The sequence below is a fragment of the Lygodium microphyllum genome, chromosome 7, assembly GCF_053477565.2.
Source record: "Lygodium microphyllum isolate KBCC chromosome 7, Lygodium_microphyllum_v1.1.10, whole genome shotgun sequence".
NCBI classification, from domain to species: domain Eukaryota; kingdom Viridiplantae; phylum Streptophyta; class Polypodiopsida; order Schizaeales; family Lygodiaceae; genus Lygodium; species Lygodium microphyllum.
In genome coordinates, this window is record NC_141141.1 from 119,771,671 (window position 1) to 119,788,893 (window position 17,223).

At 35.4% G+C, this 17,223-nt stretch overlaps 1 protein-coding gene across 1 annotated transcript; it reads left to right on the top strand.

Moving 5' to 3' along the window:
• Positions 1 to 2,450: 2,450 nt before the first annotated feature.
• LOC148033879 (17.5 kDa class I heat shock protein-like) lies at positions 2,451 to 3,891 on the top strand. The gene is made up of 2 exons (XM_087682380.1): positions 2,451 to 2,695; positions 3,507 to 3,891. Exons 1-2 carry the CDS (start codon positions 2,587 to 2,589, stop codon positions 3,668 to 3,670), a joined length of 273 nt encoding a protein of 90 aa, XP_087538506.1. The 5' UTR covers positions 2,451 to 2,586; the 3' UTR covers positions 3,671 to 3,891.
• The last annotated feature ends 13,332 nt before the right edge of the window (positions 3,892 to 17,223 follow it).

The window sequence follows — 17,223 nt, forward strand, 5'->3', positions numbered from 1 at the left end:
TAAGTGGGAAAGGACATAATGTCAAACATTACTATTAGACGAAGGAATAGTTGTAGGAGACTAAGCTCCAACTACATTGACTTGCTTCTATAGCCACATTCATGGAAATTTGCCTAGCTTGTGAAACTATCTTAAAATTCACACAAATAAGTCAAATCAAGTGTTGTCAAGTCCATAGAGTAGCTAGTTATATTCAATGCTATCTCCAAGTAGTAGACACCAAAAGTAAATCCTGCCAATATAATAGGACATAATCTTCTCATTACATTATCTGGATCCAAATACCACTTTCAATCATTAGGATCTTACTTTCCACTTCTACTAGTAATCAACTACCTTCATTTTTGGGTGGTTGCATTGTTATAATATTAATTAAATTTGGTCTCTAGGCTATTGGGTTTTGGTCTCTAGCCTACTATCCTTCCAACTTTTAATATAATCTCAGATTTGACTAGTGGTTACTATTAGAAGTAGATGTGGCGATGGAAGCATGAGAAATATATTATAATAAACTACATAAAATGATAAAGAATAATGATTGCAAAACAAAAAAAGAACATTGTAAGAGAAGAACTTAAAAGAATACTAAGAAAATGGAAACCATACATCAAGTAATTAGACAATTGAATACAACAGTCAATCATCCGCTAATATGGGCAATGGCACTAGCTCCCTCACTTTGATCAAACTTCTTCAAAACTATGCAAGTGAATAACAAAGGAGAGAGCCTAGGCCAAAAATATACCACCAACAATCAAGAAAAGTTAGCCAACAAATTATAAAATAATAAAAGTTGATCACTTATCCAAAAAATGACCAAGACCTCATCAATGAGGGGCAAATCAAATATACAAACTAAATAATGTGCCAACCCACTAGACTCACTCATGAGCTAACTAATTTTCTAACATTCTCTCAAAGATCATGGGTAATAGGATACAATACAATGGTGCAATCACAATAGCATTTGCAACCACCCTATTAGCAATGCGTTTGACCAATGATTGTGAATTCCCTACCTTTAGCCGTATTGCAAAGGGGACAAAGATTGTGATGTGTCAAGGAATATCCCTATTTGGATCTTGTGCATTGGTATACCATAAACTCTTAGGCGGCTAACGTTGTTCCCTTCACTAAAGAATATCCCTTCCATACCCTAGTCTTTGCCTTGATTGGACGATTTGAGTCGAGAACTCAAAGGAGAATAAGGATGACTTGGCTAAGGAGTTGGTATCATGCTTCTCCTTCTTCTTTCTCGAGCCCACTAACTCCTCATGCAAATGCTCCTTCTTTCTTGAGGTCCTAAGTTCTTTCTCAAGGTCGTTAACTCCTTACAGTCCTTGTGCAAATGACTCTTGTTACCATAATGTTCACACTGGTCCTTTGACTTCTTCTTCCTATAGTCTCTCTTTGAAGCTCCCAATGCCTCATAATGACCACATGTTGAGAAGGAAACCCCCCTTTTTAACCTCAAGGATACCTCATACTACACAAGTAGCATCAAGGACATATAAGGGAGTTGATGATGTTTGGGCCCACAAAGCATTTGTTACTTCACCAAACTTTGAGGAAATAGACTATATACCACAATCTCCACAAGATGAGCCTTTGAAAGCACAAACTACATGTGCCAAAGCTAATCCTATACAAGTATAACATGAAGTAAGAAAGGCTCGATAATACCCTTTGACTTAAACTTTATTAGTTGGAGCTAACCATAGAGAATCATATATCTCAAAGAATTCATAATATGTAAACTCTCTATATCATGTGTATTCAAGATCTCTAATTTTTAAGTTTGAGTGCACAACACTTGAGCGACGTATCTTTAAGACACCTTCATAAGGAAGGGTCTCTCTCTCTCACTCTCTCTTTAAACTTGCAGTTGAAAGGCGAAACTTTTTCTCGTGTGACTTTCTAAAGTAGATTTTAGCTGTCTCCAAAATATGCGGTCCAACATATACGGCTGCGACTCGCGAGATTGCTGGCAGATGCCCACCGCACGCGCTCTATTTAATCATCCCGAGAGAGAGGCCGGAGAAAGACCGAGGCATGCCGACAAATGCTGTGGGACACTCCGTCTTTACGATATAATGTTCTGGGGCACTCATTAGTCTCTATGATATGAACTTGGACGAACTGGGACGATCATAGAAGAGCGATTGTGAGTGCGCTGCAGCTGCGACGCATATGAGAGAGAGAGAGAGAGAGAGAGAGAGAGAGAGAGAGAGAGGCTGCTCAATCGCCGACGTGCGCTTTGGCCCCGCGCCCCTTTCCTCCAAAAGAGAACCTAATAATTGGCGGCAGGATAGTCCGTGGCAGCTAGCTGAATCGTGAACATAGGATATATCCTTGCAAGTTGCAAAGAGATTGAGATCGATCAAACCCTGTGTACGTCTCCGTTATCGTCCCAGGTATTCGATCAGAGCTGTCGTATCGTCCCATGTATAAAATAATGGCCCCTTTGCTGTTAAGACTTCAACCTGTGCGGCTCTTGCAATTAAAGAGCACATGCATGGTTAATTAAGCTACCCATTACCGTTTGTTTCTAGCTGTAGAAATATATACAAAGATAATCTGTGCGCCATGGCAGCAGCTCATGCAGCTCTTCAAATGATGTCAGGCACTGAGGGCCAGCCGCACATAGAGCATCAGGACTCCGCCCAAGCTTCCACTTTTACTGCCAATCTCTCAGGCAAGCCATGCGCTATGCTGAATACATACTTGCATCCTTTTGTTTCTTTTTTTCATTGGGAAGGCTGTTAGAGAAAGGCTTTCCCTTTTTTGGGGGAGGAAAAGCGGGAAATTATATTCAGAGAAGGCTTTCTAAGCATGAAATTGTTACTTTGAGAAAATTAACTAGTAAGTGTAGGGGAGAATTTATGCATGCCTAAATGAAACAAAAGTACATTATAAGGTGACCTTATTAAAATGGCACATTTGATCTTGTGAGGTTTTAAGCTGAGACTAGAAAATTGTATAAAATGAACTTTTCTTGAAGGCCTTGAGTGCATGCATGTGCTATAGATTTTCTTGCAATATTTTTTTATCATTAAATAATGTGGCAGTCCCATAATATACTTTATTCATTTCATACGTTTGAAACACTTTTGCAACCAAACAATTGGCTTTGCATATTACAACCAAACATTCAAGAAATGTTGCCAAAACTGGCTCCACCTAATAAATATTAAAGAGAAAATGAGGTTTAATGCCAAAGTGAATTATCCATTCATAGAAAAAATAATTCACATTTTTCAAAGAGACTATCTAGGCTCAGAGCTTAAGGTTAGTTTGACTATATTTGCTTTAAACACTAGGGCGTGAACATCTTATTAACATTGAATTCAAATCCAAGATACTGAATACAATTTGATAATTGACGTACTAAGCTATATGTGAGCTTACTAAACACACATGCACACACAAAAAAAAATTACACAAAACTTTTCCTACCTAGGCATGACCAACGTAGTTAATCTAATCATCTTTTTATGATAATGTAGGCTTTCGAGTCGAGGATGTCCAAGTGCAACTGGAGGATGAACAAATTTTAATACTTCGCATGGCTAAGCATACAAGAAGATTTCCCATTCCCAAAAATGCACGCACATCTGATACCTCTGCAACTTGGAAAGATGGAGTTCTCACTATCACCATCCCCAAGTGAGAAAAATCAGCTTCTCACACTAGAGCAGTCCATTTATAATAATTGATGTAGTATCTTTTCATAATGAGGCTTGTCTCCATTACTTTAATTCCTCGAGTTCCATAAGCTTTACGTATTTCTTGACAAGCTATACCGATGGTCCAATAAACATAGCACAAGTTGCATTTCAAAACTTCTCCTTTCAACTCCCTTTATGAAGAATGAGAAAATTTTTTACAAAAGAGCTCTAGAACTATTTACAAGCAAAGATTGATAAGACTTGCTTGGATATTTTTGTAAGAATGGTACTAAGGATGGAAAATGATGTGATACGTGTGGTTTTAATTATGTTTAGCATATCAAATGGGATCAAAACAAATCAACAATAGGAATCTTAAATCATAAGCTTCATTTGTATCCTACTAAAAAGAAAACCATTGAACAAATGACAATTAGTTGAAATATGTAGTAGCAATTGATTAGACCACATCCTAAAACCCTAAGTCTATCCCATTATAAATGTGGAAAGGATTACTTTGTTGATTGGTCTTGAGTCACAAACATAGGCTATTTTGTTCACAAAGCGTTGTAGTCCTAGTAGTAGGAAGCACTTACATGGAATGATCAATTCACACTTGGTTTATATGAGAGAAGAAATTGCTCTTCTAGTCATTAGTACTTGTACATTTTTTCATGAAGCATTGAGGGTCCTAGCATAATGCTACTTTCAAGTGCCTATTGTAGGTTTTTAGATATTACCAACTAATGGAGTTTACCCATCCATAGGGTGTGTCACTGATAGAAGCACATTAAAAAATAAGTCTTCCACTTTTTATCCATGTGAATGATATATTCTTTAGTTTTGTAAAAAAGTCATATTATTACACACTTTGATATATAGAAGCATCTTACTTGATTAACCTTTTATGTAAGCTTCCTTGGCATATTCTTTAGCGACATGCTAGCAAAAAGAGTTAATAAGTCCTTTCAAAAGAAACTTATATTTACTAAATTTTAATGTTCTTCATTACATACTTTGGACTGAGATCCAAGGGACTATATGCATTAAAAACTTATCTTAAAGTTTAGTGTATGACTACATAGAATTATATCTTTCAATAGCCTATGATGTATGAGTACATCAAAGTTCCTAGTCCCTATCCTAGTTGGGATCATGAGAATTTTTAGCTAGAGCCCCACTCGCTTCTTATGCTCCATAGGTGCATATAGATGCTCATTTTTGGCCTTTCACATGAAGCTCATCACCTTGAGGGTGACATCACCTAAATAGGGGCATGGAAAAGGATATTGGAGAGACTAAATTGTGTTAAAAACACATATTGTCTTGTTCATCCAAAATATTTTGGTTGAGCAAGGGATTTTCTTCATGGGGAATCATTTTACTTTTCATAATAATATTTTCCAAGAACAACCAATCTATGGTTAAGAAAATATTCATTTCAAGGCATTTACTCTGCATTCAAGCGGCTTTAATTCCATAATGTAGTAGAGACAAAATCTTATCTTATGTGGAGAGTTAACTTAACCCTATGTTCATTCAAGGTAGGGATGATTCAAGGTTCATGGTTACCACCCCTACGTAGATACAAGCTAATGGGTTCTCTTTAAGTTTCTATTCAATATTCTCATTGGTTTAGTTAGTTGGCTAATGCTTGATGTGGTCATGAATCTTGATATAGTGTGTTTGAAGTCTTAAGATATGGGCTCAAAAAGTTAGCTTCTTGAGGAAGCTATGGTTGCATTTGCTTACTAATTGATAGTGACCTATTTTCCTTAGGTAAAAAACATTTAGTTCTAATCCTCTTATTACATGTCTCACCACTTTATTTCTTTATTAATAACATTATAAATTAAATCTTATAATTGATATTCTTGCTAGCTTGCTAGATATAAGGAATGATTATATACCTCAAAATCTCCAACTCAATAGTAAGTTATCCAAAGCTTGTGTTGGAGTTTTTTAGTCCTAAGAACTTGATGGTGAAACACAAGAAATACAAGTCTAACACACACAATCAATAAGAAGGAATTTAATTTGAGTACAAACATTGGATAACTTATAAGATTCTATTTCCAAAAGGGAATAATCTATTATAGTTTTCAGAATAATATATATGTTTCTTAAGCAAGAGTGGTTATTTTATTTCACTATGATATGTAAGTAAAGGGGATTTCTTATTATGAATTGAATGCACACAATGTTATAGATGCACCCCCTAAGCTTGAAACTCACCTTATTACTAATGGTTTTATATAGTGGCCTTCTAGTTTATCATCCTTCTTGCTTTTCCTTTTAGTGTTACTAGTGTTAGAGATATGTATAGTACTTATACTATTTATATCTCCAAGATCCCTAAGTCTAAACGTAATATATGACTATCTAGTGTAAGTTTTACATACTTTTGGGAGATAGAAATTGTGACTTTTCTATGTATGCTATCTTTGAAAAATGGTATGAGATTTGTGTACTACTTATCTCAAGGGGATTACTCATGAATATCTGTATGTATCATGTGAGTTCAAAATAAGGGATTTTAAAAATACATTTTTTTACAAACAAAAGGGTATCACAAAAAGGGGTTATTTACAGATTGAATAAAAAAGAGTTGTGTTTAGTCAAAAAAATAAAAAATAATGATATTTATAAATAGGGCCTGAACACTCCAACCCTTATATATGTTTCCTCCCCCTTCTCTCTCTCTACTATGTAGCATGTCACTATTAATTTCTCATTTTCTTTGCAAATGTCTTCTCTCAAGAAGAACATCATCATTCCTATGTACTTTAAAATTTCATGGATTTTACACAAAATAGTGCCTTCTATAGCGAATCTATGCCCATGGGATATTAAAATTAATTGTGAGTGGTAGGCATCAATTAGATTGTCATATGTGGAGTTAGTACTAATTTTTGAATCCATTATAATTTTTCCATTAAATGATTTCTCTAGTTGGATAAATATCTACAATATTGATTTTCTATTCAAGTAGTTGTTTGGCCATGGTTAAGGATGACTTTAGGAAGGAAAATTTCAATATTGTCCTCTAATAAAGGAGGGACATCAACAACAGGAGTAATTGGAGATATTCCTAGTTTGAAAAGAATGATGTATTGGCTACCTAGTGAGGAGGAATTTCAATCTAAATGCATTCTCAATAATCTTGTGAACAATGTAGAGTGGAACATAATATATTGGTGCTAATTTTAATTTTTGAATGCCTTTCAATGGATTTAGCATCTTCTTTTTAATTCTCAACCAAACTAGATCATTCTCCTAAAATTTAATCACCTCTTACTTTTTATTAGCTCAAATGCTACATGCCAATTGGGATTGCTCAGTCTCTTTGGTGACTTTATCCAAAAACTTTCTATGGCTAGTTGCCAATAAATTAGTAGCTGGAATATTGGTAGCAATGGTCATCATAATGACATGCAGTTTCTTTCCATAAACTACCTCAAGGAGCTTGTCTAGTAGCAGAATGTGGGATTCTATTGTAAGCAAATTGAAGAACAAATAGATCTTGGTCCCAATTACTAGGTGGATTGATAGTATAGAATCTAAGAAGGTCAATAATACTATTGGTTGCTTCAATATGCCCATTACTCTTAGGGTGAAAAGGTGAAGTGAAGTCCACATTAGAACTTAACTTCTTAAGAAAAGCTACCCAAAAATGATAATAGAATTGGCCATCATGATAATATAATATAAGCTTAGGAAACTTGTGATAGGTAAATATGTTTTTAATGAACAATTTAGTAGCTTGTGGGATGAATAAGGTCTTTTTATAATGAATAAAATAAGCTTGTCACTAAATATATCCACAATTGTCTAAATCATATCATGATGAGAAGACATAGTAGAAAGACTAGATAAAGTCCATAGAAATTTGCTTCCATGGGCAATTAGGAATAGATAGGTTCATAAGAAAACTGTGATTTTCCATGGTGACAATTTGTTTATTGGTACACAATACATTCAGCCACAAATTTTGCTATGTCATGCTTCATGGGAAGCCAATAAAAATGCTCTTTGTATGCACCTATTATAGATTGAAAATTGCTATGTCCAATATATGCAAGTTGATGCATTTCAATCATAGCAACAATTCTAAAAGATATGGTAACACATAGCTTTCTTTGATAGTATAAAAATCCATTCACGACTTTCATAGGCAATATGATGAGCATTAGTGATGACAACAAGAAAGAAATGTTGGGAAAAACTGGGCAATTGAAAAATAGGTGCATGGGTCAAGAGGTAGTTTAAAGTAATTAAAGCTTTTTGTTGACTAGGGACCCAACATAAGAGAATAGTCTTGCACAACAACATAGCACAAAGCAAAATAATTGGGAAAATTTTCTAGCAAATCTTTTTGTAAAACCTAGCTAATCCAAGGAAAGGTCAAACTTCATGCACACTCCTAGAATTAGGCCATTATTTTATGATCTAAATTTTTGTCGAATCAATGATGATATCTTCACTAAAAACTTGATAACCCAAAATAGTTAATTTGATGTTGAAAGAATAAACTTTTATTTGGATTGGCATATAAGTGATTTTTGTATAGTACATCAAATGAAGTATTCCCTATGTTCCTCTTTTGATTTATTGAAGAAAATTATATCATCAAAGAAAAAATTTAAAAAAACCTATATACTGCAGAAAAATTATATTCATCATGTGGCAAACATAGCTTATGAATTGGTAAGGCTAAACGACACAACAATAAAGTCATAGTCACCAAATTGTGTCCTCAATGTAGTCTCAAACACATTAGTGGAATCCATGCAAATTTTATGATATTCTAATTTAAGATCTACCTTGCTAAAATTTTTAGCTCCTTTGTTCAATCACTTATCTTTTAATTTCTTTTTGATAGAAATGACTATGTCTATATGGAGCTTTGTGGGATAGAGTAACACTAGAAATAAGTTTAATTTTGTGATATAATTCTCCTCATGATGGTGGAAACTTACATGGATAATCATCCACAAAAAAAAGTTTGTATGAGTCTAATAACTTTTTGTATGGGGATAACAATGTTGAAAAATCAAACTGTTCAACTTCAGTCACAAAAATCATGCATGTCTTATATTACTTTCAAGTGCTCAGTTTGCTTTCATATGACTAATTAGTGGAAACAATTCAATTTCGAGGTTACTAGTTAAAAAGATTGTTCATCCTTGGAACTCAAACATTATTAATGCGAGTGTGACAAATTGATGTGAGGATTAAATTGATGCCTGAAAGGCATACCAAGGATAATGTTGGATCATTGAAGAGATGTAACTAAGAAATTACGTTTTTCTTTGTATTTACCCATAGAAACTTCTAAACCCTTGATTTTTAGGTGTCATTGTATTGAATGCCTTAAAATGTAGATTTAGCCCTACACAATGAACAACTAGTTTCTAGTTGCAACCCCCTAATTAATTTTTATGAAATAATATCATGAGAACTACTATCATCATGCAAAATAGTCACATCTTAATCATGCATAAAACCTTTCATATTTAATAAAGTATGTAAAGAGATAGGTGTACCTAATTTTCCTTTAGTCCTTACTTCTTGCTATAATATATTATTAGTCCAATTAGGAATGTAATCAAGTTTCCCTTCACTATTGTGTAATTGAGTTGTGCTTTGGTTGTTGTGGGTATTAAAAACATAAAGGCCAAAGCCATAGAAAATAGAAATTTATCAATACTTTAAATAAATAATAAAAGTTTTGAATGGTTGTGTGCCTTTTGGGGAAAAGATAGGTTGAGTCGATGAGGGATTTTGTGTGTCTCCTTTCCCCTTTCATCCAAGACTCAAACATTCCCTTTGTGGATGGTGGAAATTTTCCTCTCTCTTCTTACTTCTATATGCAAAACCTATTACCCTCTTTCGTCTTTCCTCTTGTGCAAAGAATATGGATATGTCTAATATGAAGATGACAAGTTTTTTCATTTTTCATAGAGAGATTTGTGGTTTCTTTTAAGTTTTGAGATCAATGACTTAGCCATGTGCATGTATTTTTCATGCTTCTATCCTAGTTTTGTATTTTTTTCTTGTCATGGAAGGGCTACTTTCAAGATGATATGGGTATGTAGGGCTTGTCACTATTTGTGAGTGGAGACTAAAGGTGTAGTTCTAGAGGATGAGAGAGAAGAATATTTCATGGTGGGGATAAAGGTGGGCATAGTGTATCAATGGGGGACTAATCTACTCTAGTGTACACTATGAACAAACAAAGGGGTATGAGGGTGGAGGATAGTGTGTCGAGGTGGAGGATGGGTACAACGATTGTTGTTTTAAAAGTGGGGGGAGGGAGTATGAGAAATTAAAATGCTCACTTGGGAGGATAAGGAAAATGATTTTTTCTTCTATGGTGGACCTTTTTAAAAGGGGGATTAACATGACCATTCATCATCAACTGTGGCTGCTACACTTCTTATTGCTACTAAGGCTATTCAAATCATCTACAATTTGATAGTACTTTTACATGAGACTAAGGAATAGGAGCATGATGGGATGTCTCCAAAAGTGAAGGTCAAGTGCAAAATTTAAGAGCATGAATCCACTGTACAATTGAACCATATCATGAGTCCCTTTAGCAAATATAATATGTTATGGAGTTATATTATTGTGTGGATTTTGTCTATTTTCCCTATAATCCATGACTTATCATGCGAACATGTACATGTAGTACTAGTTGCATTATGCCCAATAGACATATGGAAGGATAGTAATTTCTTTTGTGTTGTGGTGAGTATAGAATTAGATGATGTTAAATACAATTATTACTTTGAAGTGTATGTTTTAATCCATAGAATTTATATGCCTAATAGCATGAAAAATATTATATTCTCTATGTTCCTATTAATGCAAGAACTTTGTGTGCACACATGCACAATATATTTATTTTAACGTATTTATTAGAGAAGATAAAAATTTATTTTTTATTGTAAATCTATTAGAAAAATGTGTTTGATTTGCTTGAACAAAGGCAAGTTGTGCAATTCTAGTGACGACAAAAAGTAAGAACTCAACAAGCATGCTTTCAATGTATTTTGAGTTCAAAATCTTAATTCAATATTTTAAATTCATGCATGGGGAAGGTGCTCGCCCATGCATGGGGAAAGATTGCACACAATCTTGTATTGTGAAAATTTTGCAACTTTCTTCTCTTGTGCAATTTTTTCTCTTCTTATTTTTATCTCAATTATTGGCAACCTTGTGATAAAGGCTAACACCATTAGTGTTGGAGCAAGGTGGTTGGTCTACACATGAACATCATAGAAGAGGCATACCTCCATCTTGAACATTGTACCATCATCTATATCAAGCATCACTTGAATATCCATTAGTCTTAAGTTTTATTGAATGATTTCTGGCCTACAACTTAGAGTCTTCGAGAGTATATTCTATTTCCAAGGTACACAAGGTGAAAAAGACCTATCAAAGGTTTAATAAAAGTCTCTTTCTCTTCTATTTCTTTAAAAAAAACCATGATAGGCTGTGGCAAAACTAGTAGCTATGTGGTTTTGCTCAGATTCAAGTGGCAATCAATTTCTTCAGAGGGTAGAGGAGAGGGTGCTTGAATCATAATCTCCATTCATCTACTCTCAACAAAAGAGACACCATGATGTCACCATACTACATCTATTAGGTACTGCCTCATGGAAGATTTCCGCCTTATTTAATCAAGCACCAAAATCAGTCCAATTTCCAAGCTCTAATACACTTTATTAAAGCTTTAGTTCAAAAGCATAAACCTTATAATTTCTTAAACTTTTGTATCTAGTGCCTAACTTTTTTAAAGGGGGGAGGGGGCCATTTATAAAGCCTGTACCCACTATATCAATGGCCCATTGTTCTATAGGACTTCTTCCTACATGGGCGTCCTCCTAGTTTATTTCTCCGTAGAAGGGCTCATAAGTTTTTTTTTTCTACATACAAAAAAATATAGTGTCCTTGTTCGTACACATGGAATTTATTATCATAGGTTCTTCTAAGGTTTATTCACATACATTGAAACTTATTTGAGGTTATTCGTTATGCATCAAATCTCTTCTATCACATTGCGATCTTCCAACACTGATTAAGTCAATATGAAGAATATGAATCACTTTTTTCAAAAAAATTCTTACAAAAATAATCTATTTTCTTTAATGTATCTTGAATGTCGTCAAAAGTGAGCTTCACAAGCATAAATGTCAATAAAATTCTATAGTTCAATACAAACATTATCATATTGCTCTAATTCTAAAGGGTGTATTTAATACATAACAAATCAAGAAGGGTTTAAAAAAAATCCATACGTATGTTTAGTTTCCGAAATTTGATGAAAAAAATGATAGCAATTTTGTTTTGATTGAGCTAGTTTGATTATTACTTCAACAAAGAAGCTTTCCTCAAAATGATAAAATCAAGTGCATAACAAATTATTTGGTGAATAAAGCCTTACTTTGGTGGAACAATCTATGCTTTCGTGAGAAGGATAAAATCAAGTGCATAACCAATTATTCGATGAATAAAGCTTTGCTTTAGTGGAACAATCTATGCTTTCGTGAGAAGGATAAAATTAAGTGCATAACCAATTATTCGATGAATAAAGCTTTGCTTTGGTGGAACATCTTATGCCGTAGCACTTGCTAATTGAAGACATGGACTTACTTTAAAGAACATTTTAGGAAACTTTCATTTTAGCTCACTTTCATCTTCAAGCAAGGCCTAATTGGTCTAATTAATTGTGCCAAGAAGGTGATGATATTTCTATCTACAAGGAAAGATTCTGGTAAAGGTTTTTGCTATTGTGCATGCTTGAGAAAGTTTTTGAGAGTGCGCTGCAATGCAAATTCAAAGATAGTCTTCAATTCGACATCCAAGTAAATTGACTTCTCTTAAAACCACTTCTATTCATGATGCTATTTCTTATGCCCATTATGGTAAGAAAGAATTTCAATCCATTGCCCATATGGTTTGTGGTCAACAATCCACTTGACCTCATTTCTTCGATAATAACCACAATTCGAATAGACCTTTTGTGTCTTATCACCCTAACTATTTTCCCTCTAGTAGCTCTTATAATTTCCAACCAAGAACTAGCAATATACAAAGGTATCCAAACAACAAGGTAAGTGCTTGAATTGCAACTCTTAATGTTCAAAATAAAAAGACAAAATTTATTTGAAATCATTGGAAAATATTTTGATATTATCAAGTAAATTACCAAGTTTCATTTGTGAAACAACTTCAATGATAATGATGGCATGGCCATAGTAGGTACAGGGAATCTAAATCTATTACCACTATGGCAAGGGAACCCTTCTCTTGATGAGTTCCACACTAAAAAGTTTGATTACTCTTCAAAGGATAGGGTTAAATCTCTAACAAGAATCACAAGAGCTACTTCTTTGTGTTGTGTATTTTAAGAAAGATGACTCCATCATGTAGCTCAAAGGACCTTTAAAAAAATAGGGTTTGGTTTTATGAAAATCTTTAGGTATTTGCTTATGTGGGAGTTTAATAGGGTTATTAGATGTGAGCATCAAGATTTAATATTCATTCCTTCAGAATTTCCATTTTAAAGGTTGATTATTGGCTCTAGGATTTTTGAAGGTTTAAGTTCTTTCTATAGGTTTTTTTATTATTTATTTATTTTTTATTTAAAGGACTTATCTATTATTTGTCTTGGTGACACATCACTTGGAGGATGAGAGTGAGAAAACTGAAGATGTAAAGCATTGTGTGGGTATATGGTGGCAATTGTGGAGGTGCTCTCTTCCCCCCTCTGAGGTGGAATAAATTTTCTTGATGTGATGGTGTGGCGAATATTGTTTATAATGAGGGGAAAAAGTTGCTAGTCAAAAGTAGGCATTTTTTGAAAATGGGAGAGGGGATATAGACCTTGTGAACAAGAGATGGGATGATTGAAATGGAACATGGATTTCTCTAAGAGACACTCAAAGGAATTATTGTGGCGATTGTCAAGATTGTGGGAGAGAAGGAAGGAGTCTCACTTATAGCTTTCTTGCTTGCACAATGGCGGAATACACACACAGGTGGAGGCTAAAAACAGTTTTTCTCTTCTTAGTTGTGTAAGCTAAAAAAGCTCTAGTACAAAAGAAATAGAAGAACCCTATATATGGGTCTCAAAACCAAACTCAACTAACTAAGGTGGCATACTAACTCAGCCACAAACTAGAGCAGATAAGGATAGCTGTCATCTAGCTATTATTCATGGGCGGTGTACCAACCACATCTGCAGCAGCTAACAAGTTGGTGACATAAATGCACAACAATCACCCTGGCATATCACGAGTGGAGCTCAATATCTCAACACTCCCCCTCGAGCTCAATCCCAATTCCTGCACACCAAGTAGGTCTCTGAACTTGCACAGCTTCTCTGCGCCCAATGCCTTCGTGAATATGTCAACTACCTGATCCTCTGTGTTGACATAAACTAGATCAATAAGACCTAGTAAAACCCTCTCCCACACATAGTGATAATGCACCTCAATGTGCTTTGTTCTAGCATGATAGACTGGGTTATTTGCCAAGTGTATACTGCTCATGTTGTCACAATAAATGACAACTGGCCCATCTGTAGGCTGATGCATACCATAAAGTAGCTTATGCAACCAAGCTACCTCACATGCAGCCATTGCTGCACCCCTGTACTCAGCCTCTGTACTCGACAAGGCAACTGTAAGCTGTTTCTTGCTGCTCCAAGTGACTGCAGCACTCCCAAAAGAGAACACATATCCACTGGTAGATCGTCTATAAGAAATACTACCAGCCCAATCAACATCAGTGTATCCATGCAACTGTATCTGAATGCCAGTCTCATAAAGTAGTCCATACTGCAATGTGGACTTCACATACCTGAGTATGCGTCTAGCTGCATCCAAATGCGGTTTCCTTGGAGCCTGCATAAACTGACTTACCAATCCAACAGCATAGCTCAAATCTGGCCTGGTAATAGTCATATAAATCAAACTTCTTACTATGCATCTATACATAGTAGGGTCTTCCAGAAGCTCACCTGTATCTGTGCTCAGGTTCACATTCTGCTCCAAAGGAACTAAAATAGGCTTACAACCTGTCATCCCATATTTGGATAGCATGTCCAATCCATACTGCCTCTGCAAGAGCCATATCCCACTTGGTGATCTAATCACCTCAATGCCCAAGAAATAACGTAGCTCTCCCAAATCCTTCATCTCAAACTTCTGCTTCAATAGCATTTTCACATGAAGAATATCTTCATCATTATCACCTGTGATGATCAAATCATCAACATAAATTACTAGCAGCATAATACCTTTCTCTGTTTATCTCACATAAAGTGAGAAATGTGCCTTGGAAATCTGAAAGCCAATAGTGACAAGATACTATCCTATCTTGTCAGACCATGCTCTAGGTGCTTGCTTCAAGCCATACAAGGCTTTCTTCAACTTGCAAATAAACTCTGGATGAAAAGCATGCATATAACCTGGTGGCTGCTCCATATAGACTTCTTCTTGCAAATCACCATGCAAGAACACATTCTTTACATCCATCTGATGTAAAGACCATCCCTTTGATGCAGCCATAGCAATGACTGCTCTTACGGTTGCCATCCTTGCAACTGGACTGAATGTTTCTTCATAATCAATGCCATATACTTGTGCATACCCCTTGACTTCTAATCTTGCCTTATATCTGTTCACAGAACCATCTTCATTGTGCTTCACCTTATAAACCCACTTACAACCAATTGCATTCTTATCTTTAGGTAAAGGTACCAATTCCCATGTAGCATTTGCTTCCAAGGCATCCATTTCTTCATCTATGGCTTTCTCCCATTTTTCTTTTCCCATGGCTTGCTCAAAAGAAGTGGGTTCTGGTTCCTGTATCACTTTGACCATATAGGCATAGTGAATGGCCGTAAATCCATCATATTTCAGCCTATCCACAGGATACCTAGCTCTGGTAGACCTGCGCAAAGTAGATTCACTCCCATGTGCTCTCAAAACATCCCTAGTCTTCCTTACTCCATGTGTAACAATAGAAGGGATACCCAACTCATCATAAATGCTATGTTCCTAGCCACTGGATTCACCATCCACATAAGAGTGACCTGCATTCACATCAAACATGGGCTAATCTACCTTCTCTTTTCCTTTTCGTGAAACTTGCATACTACTATCTACATTGCTTTGAGGAGATTCTCCTGATATCAATCTACCTGTCCATGGCAAAGAATGTGAACCACTGCTAGAGGACACTCCAGGTCCACTAATATTTTGTGACTGCTACTGTGAATTTTGTGCAGCATTACCATTTTGTCCATCTACATCATCAATCACATTTATTGGTTGATACCAGCTACTCATCTCATCAAAAACAACATCTCTGCTCACTGTAAACTTACGAGTAGAAGGGTTATCGCATCTATACCCTTTTTGCTGTAGAGAGTAACCAATAAAGATGCACTTCTCAGCTTTTGGATCCAACTTGGATCTAAACTCATCTGGCACAAGAACATAGGCAATGCAACTAAAAATTTTCAAATAAGAAATATCTGGTTTCCTACCAGTATACCTCTTCTCTGGAGTCATGCCATGTATTGCTGCAGTGGGAGTCTTGTTCATTATGTAGACTACTGTAGCAACTGCCTTAGCCCAGTAAAAATCTGGCAAGTCTTTTTCATTGAGCATTTTGTTGTGGGGTATGACTACATGAGTATTGCTACTTTATGCCATGCTCCTGCAGGAACCTTACAAACTCATTTGAGAGGTACTCTCCCCCTCCATCTGACCTTAGGCATTTTATTTGCAGGCATGTTTCTTTTTCAACCATAGCTTTAAGAGTTTTGAAATGCCCAAAAACTTCACTTTTCTTTTTCATAAAATACACCCAAACTTTTCTACTATAGTCATCAATAGAAGTGAAAAAATAATGACAGCCTCCAATAGATGCAGCTTTAGTAGTCCACACATCAGAGTGGATTAATTCCAATGGCTTCTTACTCTCTTGAACATGTCTAGGAAATGGTTCCCTTGCCTGTTTTGCAAATTGACAGGCTTCACATACCTTATGCATTTCTGCAACCTTGAATTTAGGAAATCCTGCAACAATATTTTGGGCTTGCATTGATTTAAGTCGTTGTACATTAACATGACCAATGCATTTATGCCATATATCAATATCTGCAACTACACCGGTCCCATGTGCAAACATTGCTCCACTCAATTCAATCATGTCTGCATCCAACGTAAACATTCTGCCATTCTTCTTTACTTTTGCTATCAAGCGACCTTTATTTTTCATATCCTCAACAAAGCATCCATGGGAATTAAATCTGACATGCAAGCCCTGCTCAACCATTTGACCAACAGAAACCAGGTTCTTGATGATATTCGGGACATGAAATACATCCGACAGGTATTTCTTTTTCCCATCCTGCATAGACAAAGGAATTTTTCTAATCTTCACAATAGGATGTGCAATATCATCACCAGTCTCCAAAAATCTTAGTTTTTCCATTTTCCTTGCATCCTGCATCCATTCTACATGACCT